This window comes from Cebidichthys violaceus, unplaced genomic scaffold (assembly GCF_023349555.1).
Source record: "Cebidichthys violaceus isolate CVI_PGR_0920_01 unplaced genomic scaffold, fCebVio1.0.p SCAF_8, whole genome shotgun sequence".
Classification (NCBI taxonomy): domain Eukaryota; kingdom Metazoa; phylum Chordata; class Actinopteri; order Perciformes; family Stichaeidae; genus Cebidichthys; species Cebidichthys violaceus.
In genome coordinates, this window is record NW_027176964.1 from 14951699 (window position 1) to 14976132 (window position 24434).

Here is a 24434-nt window from a genome sequence, read left to right on the forward strand (position 1 = left end):
GGAAAACAAAAAGGGGGAAATTGTATATTATTGGGGCAAAGAATAAAAATACGAACTACATAATTAACCAAACAGGATGGTCCTGATGGCAACAACAACTTTACATACGGGCAGTAAAACCAGTTCTGGCTGTGTGGCCCTGTTGCGTAAGCATGGCCTTGATTCACCTCAAACATTGTTCACTGTCATTCTACATCAGACAGATGAATTGCAAAATGTAGAGGCTGGGCATACTTTAATCCCTCGTCTTAGAGCATGTCAGTCACATTTTACCTTCATCCTGCATATTTATCTTTATGGTTAATCTGCATTCATAAGACCCGTTTTGTAAATCACTTCAGCACCAAATTGTTGTTTGAGTGACAAAAGAACAACATGTAACGACAGTGTAGAAGTGACTCTTGGCCTGCTGAACAAGAGACACCACTGACAGGGCTTTGCATGCCTCAACTTGACCTGATATGTGATACAGGAAACTTTGTTCTTTGAGATCCTTGGTCACTTCAAAGCAGGGGCAGATTGTTGGCAGCCCTCCATTTAGGTTTACCAGGATCAGAGCCCTGGTGTTGTGAACGCACTCACTGGCACGGCTTACTCGATGGAGTCATCATTAATGTCATTACTTGCACCTGTGCTTTTCTTGCCATGTCAAGTGAAAATGTCTGTCATAAAAAAAAAAGGCAGTAGAAGTTGACAGGTAAAGGGGAATAACGTATCACGTATGAAACAAATCCTCACTTTATATCAGCAATATCTTCTATAATTAACCATATTGAATAATCCACTCTACGATCTTACTCAAGCAAAGATAAATGTTCATAATAAATGAAATGTGAAACCCTGTTAAAGTAAAACTATTCGCAAAAAAAGCAAAGAATAGTTTAATTTAACTATTTCAATTTAAATAATTTAATTCAAGAGCAACTTACATGTTTTTCTTTGCAAGTGAAAGGCCTATACTAAAAAATCTCACTGAAGTAAAAATACATATTGTTAGGACTAACTTTAAACATAGGCTAATTTAAGGATCAAAATGTCTTATAGTGCTTAAAAATGCTGTTGTAAGTTTATACTATTATATATTATATCAGTGTATTATCAATATTATTGATGCAGTCGTGGGTGAGCCGCTATCATTTCATACATTTTATATACTGTTGGGTAGTTGAATCTATATTAGTGCATCATGTATTAAAAAGGCCAACATATGTTTTGTTTTTAAAATGTTTGTCATTAAAGTAACTCGGATAAGATTGTAAAAAAAAAAAAAAAAGTGGAGTAAAACATATTTGTTGGTGAAATAAAGTGGAAGTATAAAGTAGTATGAAATGGAAAGCACAAGCAAGCAAATATTAACAGTTATGTTTTTACGTCTGAATCATTATCAGAGGGGAGTCCCCTATTTAGCTGGCTGCCAGGTAACGCTACAGTTCAGTATATGGTCTAGTGCGCATGTCAGAAAAATGGAACTGATTATTTGAGGAAACGTTTCTGTGGAGCACTTTGTATCGCGAGCGAACCGGGTGTTCTCGTGACATTGACAACACAAGTTTGAGGAGAAAATCCTTTTCAAAAAACGACAGACCGTAGTATTTCACAGGCGGACACAACACGCCCTCGTTGTTTGTGTTACCATAGTGTTACGTAAGCCTTTACGCATTACGCACACCGTGGATGTATAAAGAGAACGACGCACCCGGAAACGCAGTCGAGTACGGTTTTGGAAACTTTTAGTAACATCGGCCAGTCGCCCTGTTTTTCACACTCGCTATATCTTTAAGGTAAACCTTTTTTTATTATTGTATGCTTCTGTCAGTTTTCTGCACGTCTGCTCTCAAACTTGTTGGTCTATGGCGTCGCTCGTATCCTCATTTGACCTTTTGCTTCCAATGCGCCCGTGCGCTCCGCAGTGCTCTTTACACCCTCTTTTCTCCTGTTTGTCTAATATATACATCATTTGTTTATACTAAGAGCTAGGCTAAACTCAAAAAGCAAGAGGCATTACTGTCAAACTGAGTCAAAAGCTGAAATGATAAATACGCACATGTTTTTGGGAATAACTCTGAAGTAATTCGGCTTTTGTTCTTCTTCCTCTCTCAAGATTTCCAGGATGGTTGTGCTTTCCAAAGAGTACGGATATGTGGTGTTGACTGGCGTTGCCAGCATAGCGATGGTTACACATCTAGCCATTAAAGTTGGCAAAGCCCGCAAGAAGTACAACATAGACGTGAGCAGATCATTGGTGTTTTTATATATATGTATATATATTCCATGCTTGAGCGGTGTCTTTTTGTGGCTCATGTAAAGCACTTTTGAATTGCCTATACAAATAAACTTGTCTTAACTTGCAGTACCCTCAGATGTACAGTGACAACCCAGAAACTGGAAACATTTTTAACTGCATCCAGCGTGCACACCAAAACACGTACGTATGAGCTGAAATGTGAGCAATGCAACTCAGATTTGCACCCTTAATTAAGAGTGACATTGCGCCACGCTATGGCGCAATGTCACGCTCGTGAGTCATAATATGGGGAATGGAGGTGAAAGTAAACCTGCTGTGTTAACCTTTCACCAGCCTGGAAATCCTCCCCTCCTTTCTTTTCTGCCTGGCAGTTGGTGGTGTGCATTCTCCGGTAAGTTTTGATTTTTGCAATGTCATACTTCTTCAGCACCGGCGTACCTGTATGGATATATAATCTTTAGCAATTAAAGCACACAACTTAAGTCGGCCTAATGCCGTTTTAAAACTAGTATAACGATATGCAGGGTTTCTGAAAGAAATGTATACTTATTTTATTTTTATTTAATTCTAAAATCCTGTCATAAATGAGTGTGTTGCCTTTTGCTTGTGTGTCTGTCTGGTTACAACAGCGTCTCACCAGTGGACTTGGAGTCGTATGGATCATAAGCAGAGAGGTGTACGCACATGGGTACTCTACAGGAGGTAAGAAACTGTTGGGCAGTTCATGTTTCATTTGCATGTTCTGCTTTTGTAACGTAAAGCAGGTTGCCAATGTGCTATAATTACCATTTAATACTTTTCATCGCCCTCAGATCCTAAAAAAAGAAGGTGGGGATCGTTTGGGAACGTGGCTCTGCTCGGGATGATGATGACAACCGTCTGCTTCGGCCGCACCCTGCTTGGCTGGTGGCGACCAATGAGGAATCCCTTCTCTAACACTCACTGTTGCTAATGACAAAGTCCTCAGGGTGGGCTCACCTAGTCATTCACTTTGTAATCAAAGCAGCTACATAACCCGTATACTTTGCAACATATATGCTAAACTCTGACCAATTTAACGTTTGAAGCCAGGTGAAATTCCTGTTGTCAAGTGACCTGACCAGTTCTCCAGGTAGACTACATTCCTCCTTCAGGCTAATTGCTGGGGTGTAGTCTACATGCACGATCTGTCAGTTTGTCTTGATAGCGTTTTCACCTGCACCCTGATTTCTGAAGTAGTTGGCCACAAGACATAAGATATATTTCATATTTTTGAATTCTTTTATTTTTGTGTCTTGTACTGTAAACGGGGTTTTGGCTGGTGATATGAATGATATTAAACATTATACGTTGGTTATAAATTGTCTTATTGGGTGTTGAATGGGTATTTATTGAATGAGGAGCAACGTTTGTTTAAGGGCGCGGCTTTCTTTTCTTTTAAGCTGAGCGATTGTTCAAAGTCCACATTACCTGTCGAGGCAGCTGGATTTATATCTCTGCAGAGCTGTTGGACTCAAAACCAACAGCAAAAGGAAAATCACCCGTCGCACAATGACACGGTATAATGCTGAAGAACGAGACCCTAAACCCCCTAAAGTTGTTGACTACAGCATCGTGATTTATTATCAAACAGGAAATCTTAATGTCAATTTCTTACAGTCCACATTTCAATGGCATATTAAATCGTACATCACTGTCGGCACTTAACAGTAAAATAACACACTATAGGTAAAAACTGTGATACAACAGCTTAGTTCCAGCACATTTGCATGATACTCCGGCTAACACACATAACAATCTAAACTGCGCCTCTTCTCATCGTCTCCACTCAAAGCATTTAAACAAACACCCTGTGCAGAAACAAATACATTTATAAATATGCATTTTACAACTCATTTAACAATAGTTTACAAATTGCTATTAAAAGTTTTTTTTTTTTTTTTTTTTTTTTTTAGTATAGCGAGGTCTCTTCTAAGTGTGCATTGGTGGATTAAACATTATTCATTGAAAACAGAATAACCAAATTCAAGTTTTAAAGACCAGAATTAGACCATGATGATGAAACACTAACGGCTGCAACAACAATATTATATCCACGTATAAGTTGAGGTAAGTTGAATAATTTATTTGAGCAACTGAATGAGATTTGGCTTCTATTGTATGATATTCTTTGTCTGTTTTTCCATAGTCATGGCTTTTGAATTGTATAATCAAGACCTCAGCTTTAAGACAACACGATTAACCTGGCAGTTTGGCGTGAAAGTGCACTTCACTCATATTTGGTCACCTAAGGGATCCTAATTTATATTCCTTAAATATTTTAGGCATGTTGGCAACTTTCCCAATGCGTCTCTCGCTCTCTTATTTCTCGCTGGATAACCTGAGGTTGTCTTTCATTGGACGACTTCACGCAACCTTGATCCACATTACCTCAGATGGCCCCTAGGGGGCACTGTGACCATTCAAGCCACGTTAAAGTGCTGTGCGTACATGGGGAGTAAGTCAAGGGGTGCAGAAGCACAAACAAATAGTCTCCACTAGGCTGAAGATCTCTGGAAATTTAAAAGGGAATGTGGAAAAAAGTGCCTCTGAAACCTCCCGTTTAAAAGACTTCATGGATCCTTCTCATGGAACCACAGATAAATATACTTTTCTATCACTGACCCACAACTCGTCTGCAGAGAAGCAGCAGCATCCAGGCAAAGGCTTTTCTGAGATCCACACTGGTCTTCCTTTGGTGTCTGCTTTGCTTCTGTTCTCCGAGTCGTGGAAGTGACTGAGGACGCGTCCATCAGTAGGTGTACCTGGAGAGTGGCGTGTCCTCCATCAAATCATCCTGGAGAAGAAGGTTACAATAATATTCAGACTTGTACAGTTGTTAAGAATGAGTTTACAAAAGGCGAGACTAGGTCCATGCTTATACGCTCAGCGTTACACTTTTTCAACGGTATAATAAGGGATTTTGTGACTTTTAATAGATTATTTTCTAAACATGGCCGATTGTGCTCACATGGTAACAAGGGGCTCTGAAGATAAGCATAACGAGTTATGAGAATACAAGTCATATGTAACTGAATGAACTGACTTTGATTTTGTATATTTGTGTCTGTTTCTCCCCTGAAAATGTCCCCTCGCATGAGGTCGTACATTTAAAGAGCAGGATTCGATAGTGTCTGTTATGTGTCTAATTAGCAGCACCACTGACCTTCATGAGAGTGATTTAAGACTAAGGGGATAGAACAGTTGATATTTTAAAGTTCACAGTTGATTTTACAAACATCAACAGTGAGCTGGGGGGAAAAAATGAGGTGATTTAGGTTTTCAATTCACAGCACGACAACGTAAAACGGCAATTCCAATAAGTTTTGGCAATCTTGAAGATTTTCATTTAAATGAATGTCTGTTAAGTCCCTGTATATCGCTGTAGGAGGTAACACAATGGTAATTGAGCCCAGTGAGGAAAGTATTGCAATATTTATATATTTGCAGTATTACAAACTGGGTGTCTGTCGCGACCATTTGACTCTATACACACACAAAATTCAACTATGCACACAATTCTGAAAACTTGAAGCTCATGTATCAACAAGAAGACTCAAAACTGCTAAACTCTAAGCACAATCCCATTCACTGTATGGGTATGGACCCCCAGATCCTACATTTCCCAAAATGCAACAGCAGTCTTTCGTTAGACCCTCATTTCCTGGTTAAACACTTGTTTCAAACTCTACACCTCCAGTTCGTAACAAAATCTAAAGCCCAGCTGAAGTTATTTTCCCTCAGGACGAGTAAACTGACCTACATGTGGGGGGGAAAAAAAAATGCTGTAGTGCCCCTTTAATCACAAGCTTACTGTATTGTAATACATGTATTTATCTCACCATGGGTAGATCCTGAAGCCGATGGAACTCTGGGTGGTTTGTCCGCTGGCGGAACTTGAGGAAGAGGATGACGAAGACGATAGCAGTGGTGACGATGAACACTGACAGCAGGCCGGCCAGCAGGGGATCTAGAGGGGACCTTGAGCGGTAGCGGGGCCCCTTGCGGTCTAAATGACACACGAATGGACAATCGTAATTAAACAGTGAACACATTTGTAAGATACAAAATAAATACCATTACTCTCATCACTATACCTTCATCTCCCACATTGAGTTCAGATGGGACCTCCTGGTACGTGGGCCCAGCGGGACCCCGGCCTGGAGCGGAGGTCAGAGGATGCCCTGCGGTTGTCGGCTGTGCCGAGGCTGTGGTCCAGGATTCAGACCGCGGCTGGATGGCGGAGGCGTGGGCCGTGGGGCTCGTATCCTGCACTGTGTGGGCTGGCTGAGATGAAAAGGTGGTGAAGGGATCTGTGGTCACAATGGCTCCACCACCAGTGGTTGAGACGTGCGGTGGAGGGGTGGCGCTCCGTGCAGGCGGCGCAGATGAAAGGTCGTCTGCGGCAGCTGCAAGTGGGGATGTGAAGGCAGCGCTGTATCAATTCAAAACAGCACAGAGAATTCTTCAAAGGAAACGAGCCGTACACACAGCGCACTGATGTAACTCCACAAAAACCCTGTTGATAGAAACTGATCACTCCCACTGACAGTAAAATAGCCACACGTCATGCTTAATTGCATGACAATGTTACGATACCCTGTTAACTTGTTTGTATTTTCATGCATCAAATAATGACATATTAATGGTGGTGGTGGATGCATCACAGGCATCACAGGCGTCTTTCCAGTTTTGCAGTCGCTGATTCAGATAAACCACATGGGTCTGTAATAATGTGCCAAACACAAGTAATACATTAAAGGATTGTGGTGTTGATTGATTTAAACATTGGAAAATCTAAAACTAGATCTAGATGATCGACGGAATATTTATTGGCAACAATTTAGATAAATTAATTGTTTGAGCTGTTGTAAAAAAAAAAAAAATGGCAATAATTCGCTGGTTCTAGCTTCAATGTAAATATTTCCTTCTTTTTTTTTTTTTTATTCTTTGAGTAAAGAAATTTGAAAACGAGTTCAAGGAACTTCACATTTTACAGACCAGTCGATTATTTATATAACCGAGAAAATAATCAGGAGATGAATGGATAATGAAAAGAATTGTTCGTGGCAGGACTTTCTATTATTCTTTTAAATCTCATTTCCCTATGAAACTAGTGAATATACACATTAAGCTTCTGCCATCACATGAGCATATCGTTACTCCGCTATAAACACTCTTTACATCAAGTTTCACAGCTCATGCTGACAGCTGGGGAGGGGGCTGGGAAAGGGGTGTGTTCAAGGAACTTTGTACAATTGGTAATTACAAGTCGAGGCCTCCTTTCTACTGTTTACATGTAGGATAGAATGAAGACACAGGCGGTAATTAGTGATCTATGGGCAAAGCACAATGGGTAAGAATGAGTCCACAGGGACAGACAGAGAAGTGACGACAGCAGCTAATAAGAAAGCAAGAGTGTGAACAGGATGGCATCATGTCATGTTTGTTATTTCTGTGCTGCTCAAAGAGGCAACAGGGCATCGGCGGAGAGAGTTATATTTATCTGATCTATAAAAGGGAATCTCTTAGATGAGGTTGCGACACACGTTCTCAATCTCATAGCAGTCAATGTCAGGGGTCAGGAGAGGAATATGTTTCCCGGAGCGCTGCTGGCAGTGAGCCTGAGAAGAGCGTCTGTGTTTGCAAACAGGCAGCTTCAAATGTGTGGGATGATTTATTTCAGGAATCAGGTGAAGTGAAGTGAGAAGAACGTGAAGTAAACAGACTCGACCGGAAAATGATATATGGACAATTATAGAATTATGGATGAGATGATGACAGTCATTTCTACGTCTTGAAGCTTTTAGAGGCAGCATGTAAACAGTGCATGCAGGTTTGTCTTGAATACCTGAGGGTGAAGGAGCCGTCATGACGACGGGTACATTCATGTGTTGAGATGTAGCCACTGCAGAGTGCGTTGCTGCTTTTGTCGCAGCCTCTGAATGGACCGTTGCTTTGGTCTTGGTAATGGTAGTGGTTTCAGTTGAGGTTTCATCCCCGCTGTGCGTCCGCTGTGAGAGCTCTTTCCCAGGATCTTCTGTCAGGTCAGGAGATGCTGAGCGTCCAGCATTACTCGGGAAGGCAGCCAGGGTGAGGACAGGAGGCAAGGCACTGCTCTGACCTATGAAATAAAAGGGATAAGAAAAGGTATTAATCATATTTTTTTTGGTCTGTAAAATTGTGTCTAAAAGAATTTAAAGTGGAATATATTCAAATGTCTTTTTTTGTCCAATAAAAAGTCCAAAACCAAAATATCTGCTGTTTACTGTCACAGAAGACAAAACCCTGCGAAATAATTCACATGTGACAAGTTGGAACCAGATCATTTCTACTCATTACTCAAAATAATGCTTTTTATATAATATTTTTCTGTCATCCAACTGCTTGATTAATCTACTAATTGCAGCTAAAAAAACAAACATGAGTGTTATGCATTTGGTGCTGTTCCTGCATTCAATGATATAGTATAAAAATGAGAAACAATGAGAAGACTAAATTAAATTGCACATTACTTAAAAGTTCAAATAAATAAATAGATGACTGGTGAACAGAAATCATAATATAAAGAGTAATTATAAAAGGAGAAAGAAACGCTCATCTCTTGAAATCAGAAATCAGAATAAGCGCACTATAAGACTGAACATATCTAAATGATGTCAAAATGCAACCAACAGCCTGCAGCTCTGTTTAAACTTTCCATAAGATCAATAGACATGTCTGGAGCATCATGTGGGAATCGATAACGGGTCCAACTCGCGTCAGCAGCATGTCAGGTGAAACACACACGCACACACGCGCGCGCGCGCGCGCGCACACACACACACACACACACACACACACACACACACACACCAGGATAACACCTTACCTCTAGTCTGCGATGAGACGGTAAGCACCACCAACGCGCAAAACGCCAAATTCATTTCAAATCCTTCGCGGCCTTCGCCTGCAGATCGCAATAAAAACAGAGCTGAGCGGGCTCTCTTCGCAGCGGCTCCGCTTCCCAGCTCTCTGAGGTTGTTTCCGTTACGTGATTTGACAGGGCACATCATCAGCGCTAAAAATATCCTGAGGGAGTCGGGCAGAAGAGAAGTAGGGGTGGGGCCGCACGCCAGCCTGCATGCGGGCGGCGGCAGCGGGGAGTAGAGAAGGCTGCACGCGCAATTCACTCCAATGAGCTAAGACGCGTCACCGATCTCACTGCAAATTCACGTTTCACTCTACGGCTCTTCGCGTTTCCTGCCAGTCACCTCATCCCTGAATCTATTCCTCCGACATGCACCAGCTCGCGGTAGCTGTTGCTTCCCATGCTCCAATCAGACGCCAGTGCGTCAGAAGCGCAGTTGTCTGCGTCAGGAGCGCCTGTTGTAGAGCGCAGTAGCGTTGGACGCACGCGAGTTTGACTGTGTCCGTGGTTATTGTAGGCTTGTTGCGATGTTATTTACAGAGATTAGGTGAGTAGGCGTCAGTGTTCGCTGGTGGTAATGTGAGACAACAACTTTTCAGCCCCCACAGAGGTCAGCGTGTCGTCATGCCTGAGCGCACGGCCCACATGTGTACTGTATGGACAGCTGAATGACCCGCTGCGTCCTCAGTGTGAGGACAGCGTCTCCTCGTTTTTCTAAAATCACTGCTTTTTGACGATCAGACTTTCATTTCGTAAGGGATTTCAAACGGCAGCGGGGAGACACCTTCACGTTGCGCCAGATGGAGCCTCCAGCCAATCCGGGAGACGGCCCGGTGGAGTTGGAGTTAACGGTGGAGAACGTGGAGTCGGTAAGTTTCAATAATCAGTTACTTCACTGGACGATTGTGTATTGAACTATACGCCTAAAGATGAAGCTTGTAATGCCAATCAGAACAAGAAAGCTAATTCGAATTCTGTCAAAAAGAAAAGTTGCAGCAGCATTATCTCATATTTATATGGATACATGTTTTATTTTATGCAATAACTCAAATAATAGTAAAACATTAAAACAGAGGTTGGTTAATCATAGTTCACCACAGGAAGGTTGGACACACTGGACATTTTGTAACATGATACCAGCTATAAGCATATGCTGTCCTAATAATAACTAACACCATGTGCCATGGATTACTCGCTATGACAACACATTTTTTTAACTCCATTCAAACAATTGGACATCCATCATGCATGGTCATTAATGCAGCGATTTGATTAACAACCTGTTGCACAAAACACAAATGCATCCATTGTCATTACTGTATCTACTCGGTCAGGAGATATGGGGATACTGATGGGTGTTATAAGGATGACAATGTCTGAGTGGATACAAATCAGAATCATCTGTTATTCCCAAATTACTTTCACTTCAAGTGTTTCCTTTGTCTCTTCTCTGCTCCTGCAGGCTCTCTACCAGCTGTACTTTGACCCGGTCATGGAGCGTAAGAATGTGGCCCAGAAGTGGCTGACCCAGGCCCAGGCCTCTGCACAGGCATGGCAGTTCTGCTGGGCCCTGCTTGGCCCGGACAAGGTGTGTTGCTTCTGCTCAGACATCTTCACGAATGAACACCGTTTCAGGGAGCAAGAGCATTAATCTGGTTGGATGTCAGTGCGGATTAGAGCCGCAAGAGGTGAACATTTTGTATATGTCCATCTGTTACAGTGAGTCTGTCTCTTTGCAGCTCCCAGAGGTTCAGTTTTTTGGCGCCAGCACCCTCCACACCAAGATCTCCCATCACTGGAGCGATCTCCCCACAGACCAGCACGAGAGCCTGAGGATGCAGCTCCTCTCCCACATCCTGCACTTCTCCTCTGGGCCCAAAATGGTGCTAACCAGGCTGTGTGTCGCCCTGGCCTCTATGGCTCTTAACTTAATTCCACAGGTTTGGTCCCAGCCGGTGGCGGACATGGTGAGGGCCTTCCAACCGCAGAAGCCCGACTCTGAAGGCAGCTCTGAGGCCGCCCAGGACCCTCAAGCGCACTGCCTGGCGCTGCTGGAGCTCCTCACCGTACTTCCAGAGGAGTTCCAGAGCGGCCGGCTGGCTCAAGCGCGCCGTACCCAGCTGAGGAGGGCCCTGGCTGGGGAGTGGGCAGTGGTGTGTCCCTTGCTGCGTCAGCTGCTCCAAAGCCAGGACTCCTCCAACCAGGTGAAGGAGAAGGTGCTACGCTGCCTGTCCAGCTGGGTGGGGCTGGACGTGCCGCTAGGCGAGAGTCATGAACTGGTCCAGGACTGTTTCAGTGCTCTTTCCAACCCAGAGCTGTTCGACACGGCTGTGGAGACGATAGTCAATGCCATCTCACAGCCGGACAGCCAAAGGTGAGAAACACGCCGCTTCAGAAATTCATTAAGGCCACAGTCAATTTCCAGGCGTGTGAATCACAACCTGTCTGTGCAGGTACATTGACGCTCTGGTGAACTTGATGCCTCTGGTGCTGGGTCTCCATGACCAGCTGAAGACAGCGGCTCAGGATGGCGACATGGAAACCTCGCACGGCATCTGTCGTATTGCTGTTGCTATGGGGGAAACACACTCCAGGTACACACAGCTGCACACACACACACATACATATTGTCAACCGCTTACCTGGCTTCGGTAAATGGCGTTTTTTTTGTTTACGTTTCTTTGTGTACGGCAGGGTTTTGTTGGAACAGGTGGAGCACTGGCAAGAGTATCTGGCTTTGGTTAACATGATTCTGTTCTGTACTGGCATCCCCGGGCACTACCCAGTCAGTGAGACCAGCAGCTCCCTCACACTCACCTTCTGGTACACTCTGCAGGTACGGTGAAAGAATATGTATCAGATAAATATATGTAAACAATACAATACAAAAGTTACTCATCTCTACATTAAAACGTGAATGTGATTTAGACACCAAACTTTCTTTCCAATATATTTCTTGGATGTTCAGGATGACATCTTGTCATTTGAGGAGGAGAAGCAGGCAGTTTACCTGCAGGTCTACAGGCCGGTTTACTTCCAACTGGTAGACGTACTACTGCATAAATCCCACTATCCCTCCCAGGAGGAGTATGCCTCCTGGTCTTCTGATGACAAGGAGCAGTTCCGAATTTATCGGTAAGACACAAAACTAGTGGGAATCTTAAAAGAGCACTAAAACTGGACCCCAAAAGAACAGGCCTGCACCAAAATTCATGGCAATTCATCTAATAGCTGTTGAGACATTTCTGCCAGCGTGGCTAAAAATGGTAGCAAGATAATCTGTCTCCGCGTCTCTCTTGCATTTCAGAGTGGACATTTCCGACACTCTGATGTACGTGTATGAAATGCTGGGGGCGGAGCTGCTCAGTAACCTCTATGACAGACTAGGCAGACAGCTGATGGACCCCCAACAGTCAGCAGTCTGGCAGGTAAAGTCATTAATTAATCACCGACTCCCATTCCATGCATGTCTATCTCAGCAAGATTCTACCTACGTGATATATTACAAAACGCTAATATTTTCTTTATAAATTCTATTTTCCTCTATTCCTTCTTTACTGTGTGTAATTCTGTACCTCCTGGTTGTATTTTCCTGTCTCGTGACCTAACCTCACATTTCGTTTTTTTTTTCCCTCCGTCTTCAGGACACAGAGGCCCTGTTATTTGGCTTCCAGTCCATAGCTGAGACGATCGACGTGAACTACTCGGACGTTATCCCCGGTCTTATTGGTCTCATCCCCAGAATCAACATCAGCAACATTATGCTGGCTGACACCGTCATGTACACCATAGGTACATAACAGACACGTGGCTTTAATGTTTTACATTAAAACATTATTACAACCAGGATGATTAATGGCCATGGATGTACATTTCTGCCTTCTGGTTCTGCACTCGACTATAACAAACCCATTTTACGCTCACTATCCATGACGTGTACCTCGTGTTGGCCAGGATCCCTGGCTGAGTGGCTGGCCGATCACCCGGTGATGTTGGCTGGCATATTACCCATGGTGCTTCAGGGCCTGGTGAAGGCAGAGCTGTCTGTGTCCAGCGTATCCACCCTGAAGAGGATCTGCAGGGAGTGTAGACATGACCTCGGCCCCTACGCTCAGGACATCCTGACCACGTCACAGGTCAGACACACAGCCTTTAAAAGAAAAAAACAAAAAAACATTGGCATGATTACCGTCTTTCTATTAACACCTGTGTGTTCCTCTGCAGGACGTACTGGTAAAAGAAATCCATAAGGTGAGTAAACAGCCTTCAACATTCACCAGTTCTTTCCTACTCTGTAAACACAAATGCATCACCAAGCGTCTCTCTGAACACATTGTGTATGTGTGCCATATGTGTGTGTGTGTGTTTCTGCGTGTCTGTGTGCAGAGCAGCCAGTGCATGTGGTTGATGCAGGCTCTGGGCTTCCTCCTGTCCGCCCTGCCAGTGGAGGAGATTCTGGGCCGACTTCACTCTCTCATCACTCCTCACGTCCAGCAGCTGGATACGCTGGCCCAGCAGGAGGTACATGCAAAGAAACTCTACAGAAACCCACAAATACTAACATAATTGAATGCACTTATTGTAAGTCGCTTTGGATAAAAGCATCTGCTAAATGACTGTAATGTAATGTAATGTAATAATACCTGAAGCAGCAGAGGTCGCTTGTCTCCAAGTACAAACTGGATGAATCGAGAACACTATACTTTCAAAGCACTTTATTATTTTGGTGCTAAATTAAGCACAGAAGGTTAAATATCATATTTTTAGCTTCAATCATCTAAAATGGGAGTACACTCAAAGTTTATGCGACTGTGTCTGTATTGATAAAAACGACAGATGAATTTTCTTTAAAAGAAATGTGGTTATTGCACATTAAAACAATATGATATATATAATATAATAACATATCAAACCCATCCACTTTGTCTCCCTTTGCAGCCTGATCCTACTAACAAACAGTCCATCATTCACATCCTGGGGATGCTGTCCAGTCTCTTCACCACTCTGGACATCAACAGACAAGCAGACAGCTTAGAGGGAGCGTCCAGCCCAAGACCCGCTCCCTCACAGAGCACACAGAACCCAGTAAGTTTAGCTATAGAACATTGCATAACTTTGGACATGGTTGGCTCCATAAACACACATCGTACCAGCAACCGTATCTCAAAGACATCATATTTACCTCCGCTGTTTCCTAATACACCAGTAAAATAGTGGTTTTGTGAATCAACCCTCAGAATGGGCCTTGAGCATCAATATTTCTGAACATGCAAAATATTTAAATAGGCTGAAAATTAACCAAACATACTTACATAAAATCTACATTTCAATTTTGTTTTTAGGTTGTTGTTGTGCTACAGCAAGTGTTCACGTTGATCCAGAACATCCTCAGCAAGTGGCTTGATGACTCAGAGGTAGTTGAGGTAGGAGGGTTTTTCACTGCTTGCATAAATATGTACGTGTATGCTGATGTATGTGTGTGTGTGTGTGTGTGTGTGTGTGTGTGTGTGTGTGTATGATTAATCAATGCGTGTTTACTGACTCACAGCTCTCTCTCTCTCTCTCTCTCTCTCTCTCTCTCTCTCTCTCTCTCTCTCTCTCTCTCTCTCTCCAGGCAGTGTGCGGGGTATTTGATAAGTCAGTTCGAACCCTCCTACATGATTTCGGGCCCATGGTGGCTCAGCTGAGTGAGATGCTGGGGCAGATCTATTGCGCCTTCCCACAAGCCTCAGCATTGGATCTGGCACGGCAGGTACACCCCCACAAATCAGGGCATGAATAAAAGCATCATCCCTTCAAACTGAAATTCAGACTTTTATCATGCTTTTGGGATCATATGTCCTTCTCTCTCTTTTCTTTTTAGATGGTTCACATATTTGCCGGAGAGGAACATCACACCTCCAACATCAAAAGCCTTATTGAGGTGTTGACTTCTGCCACACTTGCTATATTTCAGGAAGGTAATAAAAACCTGCACTTAATTCCAATTTACTTTTAAACATGCGTTTGTCTAGTCTCATCTTATATTTATTGTACAGGTCCGCGGAATCATCCTGACATTGCAGAATCATTTATGCACCTTCATGCTCAGGTGGGTTGCATACACTTGTCCATTGTTATGCACATTTGCAGCTCACAGGAAACTTTGCCTAATTACTTTGTGCTTCATTTAGATTCTTAAAAGGAAGCCTGACATGTACCTGTCTGACCAGTTGGATGTTAAAAGGCTGTTTTACTGCGGTGAGTATCGTTACATTGTTGTACTGTATACACAGATGTGGAGATAGAACTAGAATATTGTGGAACTGCTAAAGTAAACGTACTGTCACTTTAAATGAATATTACTCAACAAGAACAAAATAGATTGCATGTTCACTTTTACACAACTGGAACAACATCAGCAACAAGATCCCTTCTGTCCAAACCAACAGATGGACATTGCGCAGTCTGGGCATAAAACTGATTATCAATTATACAAAACATACAACTGATTATCAATTATATAAATATACAACTGATTTCCTTCGTGTAGCTTCACTAGAATTAGCCAAAAAAAGACAAAATTAAAAAATAAAATAAAATGACCTATGGACACAAGGGCGACAATTAATTTAGAATCAACCGTAGAATAAAACATTACCAAAGCAGACAATATTTTCACCGCGTAGCGCGCGCACACGCAACTACGCAACTACGCAACGAGAGTTGTCCCAAGAGAGTTCAGCAGTGCGTTGATGCACTCACCTGTCTGCGCGGCTCAACTTCTCTACTCGCTCACCCTCAAAGCATAAATTAGTATGCCAGGTACAATAATGCTAATTACAACCAAACCCCACATGTGGCCCGTGAACGCAAATATTCTCAACGTGTCATTTCCGGGGTGTCCCCCCCCCCCCCCCGTGACCGTGGAGCTCTATCCTCCTGCGGCCGCAGACACACACTGCAGCTTCTTCTCTGCTGCAGCTGCCGATTCATCAGTTTCACACAGTTTATTAGAACTTTTCCGTGTGAATTTTGTTTTTATTGTGTAACGGATGTGACTTGAAATGTAGCGAAGTACTGCAAAGCAGGCTGCATAACTTAAATTTGAAAAATACTCGAAAAAGTATAAAAAAAAAAACCGACCTTGTTAACGAGAGTAAATGTGTTTCGTTACTTACACCCCTACTGGTCATATGACTCAATATCTAATGGTATATCAAAAAAATTGTATCAAATCCCATTATCTTGAAATTCTGCCTGAGACAACCGTGTAGCTCATTAGCTGAAGCATTCATTAAAACATCCTCTGTTTTCTCCAGGGATTCTGACCCTGAAGTTCCCAGAGACGCCCACAGTGAAAGCTGCCACACTATTCTTTGTAAGCTAACTTTTAATTGTAAGCTATAGTTTGAAAAAAAAAAAATATATATAATTTCATTCCATCAGCTCATAGATTCATGAGTTTTTGTTTCTCTGTACCTGGCAGACCGAGCTGTTGCCTCGTTGTAAAGACATGCCCTCGCTTGGCGAAGTGTTGCAGAGGGATGGCAAGCTTCTGACTGAGACCATACTCCAGGTGAGTCAGTCGATAAACACTAGATAAGAAACTGTGAATCATTACCCTGTGTACTGTGATTGTGAATATTGATTTGGAGAGCGCTCACTCACTCTTTTGTACACTTCCTCTTATTAAACCAGAGCATGCATTTTATCTCATTCAAACCGTCACCAAACTGTTTTCTAATGGAAGGCCATGCTTCTATTTGTGTCCCAGGCGATTGGAGGCGAGTCCCCTCGCAGTCTGACGGAGCACTTCTCTGAAGTGTTGTTTAGTCTAAACAGACACTGTCCAGCTCTGCTGTCCCAGTGGCTGAAAGAAACACTACAGACGCCAGGATTCCCCTCCGCCCAGGTCTCCACAGAGCAGAAAAACACCTTCCGCCAGCAGCTCCTCAGGTGATGATCATACACATGTCACAGCTTTTAAACATCAAAACTGTGGTGTTGTTTCAAAAGGTGTTGTGTTCTCAAAACTCTTTATTCTTTAAAAAAAAAAAAAAAAAAAAAAAAAAGAATCAGCCAGCTTGGGTCTTTCTGTATGGAGTTTACATGTTTCAACAAAATTAATTTATCATATTTCTTCTTTTTTTCCCCAGGGAGCAAACCCACAAGCGTCGCGTTAAGGATACCGTGAAGGAGTTTTCTCTGCTCTGTCGGGGCCTGCAGGGGTCTGGATACTCCGACTACTAGACTGAGCCGGTAGCACTCCCAGTTCAAGAGAAAGTGACAAAAGAAAACCCAGAATCTCTTTCTGCTTCAATGATAAAATGGTGCAAAATAGTACTGACCACATGGGCAGGTGACACAGGACAACAGAAACCTTAATGCTTGGACTGAACCAAAGCGAAACACACACAGATTAGGTGGACTTTTAGGATGAGTGGACCTCTGTGCGACACGTTTCTAATAGAATACCTCTGCAAGTGCTCAAGCAGGATCAAATAAAAGGAAAAGGTGTCACATCATCTCCAGGAATGGATCCAAATCTCCTCACTGCATCAGACAAAAGTGACCAGACGACAATAAACAGTTCATTCTTTGCAGCTGCATGAGCAACTGTGTGTGTGTTCACTTATTTATTGTTTCTCTTCTCTTGTATGCTGCTTGTAGAGCATATTCACACATTATCAAAATATAGAAATCCCCCTCCCACACACACACGCACACACACGCGCACACACACACACACACACACACCTCTGAGCCAGGCTTCTTCTTCTCTGACGTTGTTACATTATATAGCTTATAACTCTTGTACATGTATACTTCTGCTAATATATATATATCACTTACACAACAGAAAAAGATAACAAGACCAACTTTTTTAAGCAGACAATATGTCCTGACATAGACTGCTTGTTTGTTTGTTTTTTTAAATCAGTGACATCACTGAGGGATGGCAGTTTTTGTCGTAGTCGTCGGGACTGCATCCTCTGTAGAAAACGTGGACTTGAGGACCGTCTTACTGGTGGTTGGTGCACTGAGGTGAGAGAGCTCTAAGTGCTAGTCTGTAAGTGTCGCTGGTGACTCTGTGCATTTTCAACCACAGCTCCGGAGGCTCCTCCTCCAGGAACCAGTCCAGACCCGGTCTGCTCACTATCGTATTCTTGTGAAGAGGTTCAGCACTGACTTTGATTCCTGGAGACAGAAGGAAACGTCAATGTCAGGAAATGACTTATAAGATCTTGTTTGGTGAAGTTCAAGAATTTAATATTAGACATTATCATGTTTTTATCAGTTTGTCAAATCAAAACTGTGTCATCAACTCAGCATTTCTAGAGATCTGGAATTAGACAAACACAAAGTACTTTCAAAAAATCATTTAGTAACTTCAAACAACAAAGACATCAGCCCTGTGTATGATATGTGTCGGGCTGTTGTCAACTAAAAAAAATCTCTTCGTCAACTAACACTCATACGATCATAGATGATTTATTAATAGACATATCTGTAAAACTGAGTTCAAACAAAAGCACCACTTTAAATCTTCTGTTTACCAGAGATGCGCTCCTAAGTTTCATTCAGCATGAAAATGCATTGAAAAAAAAAAAATGACCCGATTAGTGAACCAATAGGTGACCCGGCTATGTGGCGAGCTCATTCACAAACACGCTGGTACCTTGGTGCAGCGTGTCTTGCTGAAGACGTTCCAGAAACGTAGCGTCTCGTCCCCAGCTCCTGTAACGATGGCCTCCCCGTCTGGTGACACGGCCTGAGGAGGGAGGACAAAAACGGAACGGAGACTGGTGAGAGGGTGGACATTTGGGAGTTAAGATTCCTTGTATGTTAGACACAAAACAGGGCCAATAAACCAACACCGCTGCCGGGGTAACTGGTCTCTCCGCACCCAGCTTTGCAGACCTAAACGATGAGGCCTCTCTCTGCACACATCTGCAACCTCAATAGAACAAGACATCACACACACACACACACACACACACACACACACACACACACACACACACACACACACACACACACACTCAGCCACCGCCTCACCCAGCTGCCCTCTGGACGCAGGTACGGAGCACCGAGAGAGGGAGAGCGGTGGAGAGGAACTTGCCTTTGGTGAATGTAAATAAATAAAACACTGGCAGCGCTCTGATACTACTTACTTTTACAGACTTTAAATGCAGGACTTTTACTTGTAAACGAGTATTTTTACACTGTGGCATTGCATCTGAATAATTCCTCCCACTGGATAAATGTATGACAACGTCGGACATGTGCACGCTGTGTTGTTAGTCCAGTTACGTTGACGCTGAACCCTCAGTGTCAGCATTCATTCATTCATTCATTTGAAGCTGCAGTCTTACCAGGTACAGCACTCTGTAAGAGTGTCCGGTCAACTTGGCCACCTGCGTTAGTGACGGATACTTCCACACCAGGATCTGGTTCTGAGAGTAGCCGTGAGTGCTCACCTGTACACAAAGAGAGAACAATCCACTAAAAAAAAAAAAAATATGCACTTAGTCTGGTATTGTATCATAAAGAAGCAACTCTCCGACATCTACTGCAGCTCAGTCTTACTATACAGCTGAATCAGCACTTTCTGAAACCGTACCAACGAAGACTAGACATCACACATTAAGCTTTACAGTAGACTCCTATTGCAGAGACATTGAATGGAATCATATGGGATTGTATATATGTACCGACATATTGGGAACTAAGTGTGTATTAATTGGTCAAAATGTTACAAAATGTCCCTCCTCTCACGAAAAAAAAAATGCAATAACAATGTTATTATTTGGCATGACACTGTTGTCATCTCTACGACATCTCTACACTGAAAGAATATTGTTTATTAATTAATTAATAGTTTTATGCAACACTTATACTGCAGTAATAACAACATTTTACACGTGGCCAGGCTGCTATTTCTATCCAAAATGTGATTCCGATATTTAATTAAATTAATTGGTTAATAAGGATTTAAAAAAAAAAATTAAACCAATTATTTAATTACATTTCATTGATTATCAACTTGTTATTATTCTTGAACTGTGTGTGTGTGTGTGTGTGTGTGTGTGTGTGTGTGTGTGTGTGTCTCCTCACCAGTTCGTTGGCGTGTTTGGACCAGGCCAGGTTGCAGACCTGGGAGCCCGTGTCTGTGCTCTGCAGCGCCTGACCCGTCAGAGTGTTCCAGAAGCGCAGGCAGCGGTCGGCAGTGCCGCCGCCCGACGCTAGCAGCCCGTGCTGGTGGGGGGACCAGGCGATGGCCTTCACTGCTGCCAGGTGGTCGCTGTACTGCTGCACGGGGAGAAGGCTGGAGCTGTTCCACACCAGCAGCTGGGCAGGAGACCACAAGGAATGGGATTATGTAGCTTCCTCTTGAGGATTAAGTCACCCCCCCCCCCCCCAAAAGGTTGAGATTCAAACCCACTCACCTTGTTGTCGTTGCCTCCGGATGCTAAGTGCTGGTGGTCAGGAGACCATTTGAGGCCGCACACTTCTTGTCTGTGACCCTGCAGCCTCCGCTCGGCCGACGGGGGGGTTCTGACATCCCGCTGTAAGATCACTCTGTCCCGACTCCCCGACGACAGCTGCTCCCCGTTCCATGCCAGGGCACCTTGGGGGCACAAAGGGTGGGAGGGAGGTCTCATATTTCACTGAAGCTGTCTGGAACGCATCTGGTGTTTCTTATATGATAATAGCACTTTTGATGGTACAATATACAGTAAAATGGAGTTTTAGGCTGTTAAGTAAAATACAAAATGAAAGTGGTAAAATGCAAAACGGAAGATTCTCCTTTACTTCCTTTTAGGTTGCTAAAAGGAAACTCTATAACAGCTATAACTGACCTACACGTGCTGAGTGACCCTCCAGGCTGATAAGCTTCCTCCCTCCTGCTGCATCCCAGATCTGAACGTAACCTTTGTGAGTTCCGACAGCAACGAGACTCCCCTGATGGGACCAGAGCCAAAGCCAAACACACGGTTACATTCCCATTATTTCTTTACTACGAGCAGTTCATTGTCTCTTAAATAAGCAGTAGTAGTTGTAATAATCCGTTCCGGCAGCTCACCCTCTCATTCCAACAAACTGACGTGACGGAGTCTCCATCCACAGAAAGGTCACATAACCTCGTCACCTGTTAAGACACAAAAGTACATAAATCTAACGGACGCTTTTCTCTGAGCCACATCAGACACAGACTTCATTGCTTCCCCTTTGACGCTGAGAAGAAAATTCTGCAATAACAAGTCTCTGCAGGCCCTTCCTCTGACCTGGCTGGTGCAGGCGCTCCACAGGTAGACGCAGGCTCCCAGGCCGACACTGAGCAAGTTGCCCGCCGACCAGTCTACCAGGTTGAGGTAGAAGTCATCCTGCAGCTCCGGAGCATCCAGCACTTTGAAGGGGATCTTGGAGATCTTACGGGCTGGTTTGCGAGGGGAGCGGAGCAGCTTGTGGCTACAGAAAGATTGAGAAGGAACGTTATCCGACGGCGTCGTTTAAGCGCCGCGGGTCCGCTCGGTGTGCAGCACGGTAGATATACGTCATACCTCTTGTTACTAAGCGGAGAAAGGGAGTAAGGTGAGACTTCATTATCGCTATCGAAAGGCACTCTCTTAGTGTGGACAGTGTACTGCAGGGAATAAACACACAAAAGCAGAATTATAATGAGGGACTTCTAGGAGCTGTTTAGGAATGCATTATCCTGTAATCGAACGGTCTTTATACCCTAAAAAGGCTGTGAGAGTCTTGAGAGAGGACGGCGTGACGCCGGTCGTCTGTGTGAGTGTCTGGCACAGTGTCTATCCCTGCCCCCAGTAACTCATTCCTCAAGAGGGCTGCATACGCCACAGCATCTGGAGGGGTGGCAGTGGAAATGGTGACGGAAACACGAGACGGTGGAGAGATACAGCTCAGGACTAATAAAAAAAAAAAAGACAACCTGGACGATTCACAACCAGGTACAAAATGTCTGACCTTTGCTTGAATCTGAAGTGGCATCCTTTGCCTTATGGGTCTGATTTGGGGAGCGGCAGTTCTCCTGCAGAGAGAAAAAGGAATGATGAGTAAAATATAGCTTTGATTACCGAGCTGTGTATTTGTGGGGCAGTGCGAAAGGCTGCTTTACATTGGCGTGGTGGAAGTTGATGCTCCAGTTGCTTCCAGCGCGGGTGGGAATGAAGCGATCCCCTGACTTAATGCTGACAGGACTGCAGGTAGCACTCACACACTGGGATGGACAGAGAGAGACAATAAGGAATACAGCAGGGTTATTACTATTGGGCAATAGTATTCAGGGCCTTTAAATATAGTTTAGCCCTCGCTCATACCTCACTATTTGAGGATGGAGAGCTAAATTATGCTAAATATGTATGTAAAGACCCAGGTACCATACACATACACACACACACACACACACACACACACACAACATAAAGGGGTTTCCCATCATCCTGTGGGTCTGACCTTTGACAGGCGGGCCTCTGTCGGCAGGTTCTGGTGGTTGATTTGCCTCAGCAGCCGTCTCTCGTACTCTTGGTCCATCTCCTCAGGGCTGACGAGCAGCAAGGCCCCTTTGCTGCCCTCTGCGCCCGCCCCTTTAAACCTCCGCTCCCTCCCGTTGAGGAAATCCACCCAGGATTCCCATCTCTGCGAAGAAAGAAAACAACACACATTAAATGAATTCACAAAGATACCGAGCAGTACCTTTTGGCTGGATGAACGCAGACCGAACGGCCTGGTTAGCGCGGTGTGTCTGTGCATGTCAGCGTATGACAGGTGGCGTGTTGTTGTTGTCGCTGCATGGTTTAAAGACCAACTCTACATCTTCTACCGCGTTAAAAGCAGCGACATATCAGGGTTAAATCGACTAACGGCTCCACCGCGCGCTAAATGACAGTCGCGTTGTTGTCATGGTATCATGCTCGCGCACACAACAACCCGTTTACACGCAATGTAACACTAGCTGACGACCGCGAGACGGTTCTTACCCGACTGACACCTTCGGCTCAGGTTACCAAATCAACCGTCATCTTCGGTTGAAATGAGGGCGCTGCAGCGGGGAGGCTGTCGTCGCTTTCTTCCAAACTGCGATACATCCAAATGCCAACGCGACGTGATGTTGTTTATGTTCGCGACAGAAAAATGGCGTCTGAATCAGCTGTAAGCAGAAATTCTGTGGTTGTGCTCCTTGCTGTCCCGTGCAGTCGACGCAGTGCGCGGCTCAACAGCGACGCCCGCTGGCGATACGTGCTCACTGCATTTACAGCCGCACAGCGGTTATTCCTTATAATGCCACGAGGTGTCGCAGTCGTACTGCACACTAATTCACTCAGGCTTATATGTAGAGTATAAAAAACGCCTGCACACAGTTTTTTCCTGAGACCCTACCTCATATTCTCAGAACTCTACTCAGGAATACAGGAACACACACAACTCTCTCTGCATTCAAAACATTGCTGTCTCTTCTCAAAATGGTATTTCGTGTTCTAATGACACACACCATCATTTGAACAAACAAAATACACAATATGTCTGAATGTGTTATCGGGAAAAGTATGCCTTTTGCATCTTCAGTGTTACACTTATTGCATATGTGCAGTAGTTTATTGTGAAATATGTTGTAAATATAAATATACTGTAATATAAACAAACAAAAAAAACAATAAATACTGTTTGCATCCCAATGACCACACATTTGTTGTACAGTCCTCTGTTTCATGTTTACATGATCAAACACAGGGGCCTACATCTCAGAGGTTATGGCTCTCCTTGATCTTTGTTTTGCTCTTCCTCTTCCTCCTTCCTGTCCTCCTCCTCCTCTTACTCTAACTCCTCATGCTATGCCCCTCTCTCTCTCTCTCTCTCTCTCTCTCTCTCTCTCTCTCAGAGAAGCTCACCTGTGGCTGTTTTATAGCTGAAGCTCTAATTTCTAACAAGTGTGTTCCATGTGTTTACCCATGCAAACACATGGAACACACAATTGCTAGAAATTAGAGCAGAGCGGTTTATTACCAAGTAGGTTTTCACACACATGGCATGCATTTTAATTAACGCTTAAAACCAACTCCTCACACAAATCTACATACCATCTGTGCTGTCATCAATAGCAGAGAGTGAGAGTATTGATAGCACATGCTCGCCTGAGGGGCCCCCGCGTGAGTGTGACTTCAAAGTAAATAAAGATCTTACATTTGCCCTCACTGATACTACATTTTTCCACTCCAGCTAATAGCACCAGAGAGCACGCTTTGCAAACAGACA

The 24434-nt window shown here is 43.8% G+C and overlaps 4 protein-coding genes across 4 annotated transcripts; 2 read left to right on the forward strand and 2 right to left on the reverse strand.

The window, feature by feature from the left end:
* The first annotated feature begins 1523 nt into the window (after positions 1-1523).
* On the forward strand, positions 1524-3590 carry mgst3a (microsomal glutathione S-transferase 3a). The gene is made up of 6 exons (XM_068738282.1): positions 1524-1781; positions 2102-2227; positions 2352-2425; positions 2579-2636; positions 2875-2947; positions 3058-3590. Exons 2-6 carry the CDS (start codon positions 2111-2113, stop codon positions 3195-3197), a joined length of 462 nt encoding a protein of 153 aa, XP_068594383.1. The 5' UTR covers positions 1524-1781; positions 2102-2110; the 3' UTR covers positions 3198-3590.
* Positions 3591-3821: 231 nt separating this feature from the next.
* LOC137892876 (mucin-7-like) lies at positions 3822-9573 on the reverse strand. Its single transcript, XM_068738281.1, has 5 exons — positions 9135-9573; positions 8115-8387; positions 6361-6672; positions 6106-6272; positions 3822-5060 (listed from the first exon to the last, which is right to left on the reverse strand). The coding sequence occupies exons 1-5, from the start codon at positions 9316-9318 to the stop codon at positions 5016-5018; spliced, it is 981 nt and encodes a 326-aa protein (XP_068594382.1). The 5' UTR covers positions 9319-9573; the 3' UTR covers positions 3822-5015.
* Positions 9574-9635: 62 nt separating this feature from the next.
* LOC137892873 (importin-13-like) lies at positions 9636-17767 on the forward strand. The gene is made up of 21 exons (XM_068738279.1): positions 9636-10042; positions 10636-10761; positions 10913-11547; positions 11627-11767; positions 11868-12009; positions 12142-12308; positions 12481-12601; positions 12818-12965; positions 13128-13309; positions 13398-13424; positions 13560-13694; positions 14112-14258; positions 14516-14596; positions 14788-14925; positions 15037-15133; positions 15212-15264; positions 15347-15413; positions 16475-16533; positions 16642-16731; positions 16930-17111; positions 17312-17767. Exons 1-21 carry the CDS (start codon positions 9974-9976, stop codon positions 17403-17405), a joined length of 2901 nt encoding a protein of 966 aa, XP_068594380.1. The 5' UTR covers positions 9636-9973; the 3' UTR covers positions 17406-17767.
* fzr1b (fizzy/cell division cycle 20 related 1b) lies at positions 17741-23360 on the reverse strand. Its single transcript, XM_068738280.1, has 14 exons — positions 23162-23360; positions 22638-22820; positions 22300-22401; positions 22149-22212; positions 21900-22027; positions 21722-21804; positions 21446-21629; positions 21244-21309; positions 21020-21122; positions 20606-20787; positions 20274-20507; positions 19532-19636; positions 18835-18927; positions 17741-18353 (listed from the first exon to the last, which is right to left on the reverse strand). Exons 2-14 carry the CDS (start codon positions 22713-22715, stop codon positions 18312-18314), a joined length of 1464 nt encoding a protein of 487 aa, XP_068594381.1. The 5' UTR covers positions 22716-22820; positions 23162-23360; the 3' UTR covers positions 17741-18311.
* Between the last annotated feature and the right edge of the window lie 1074 nt (positions 23361-24434).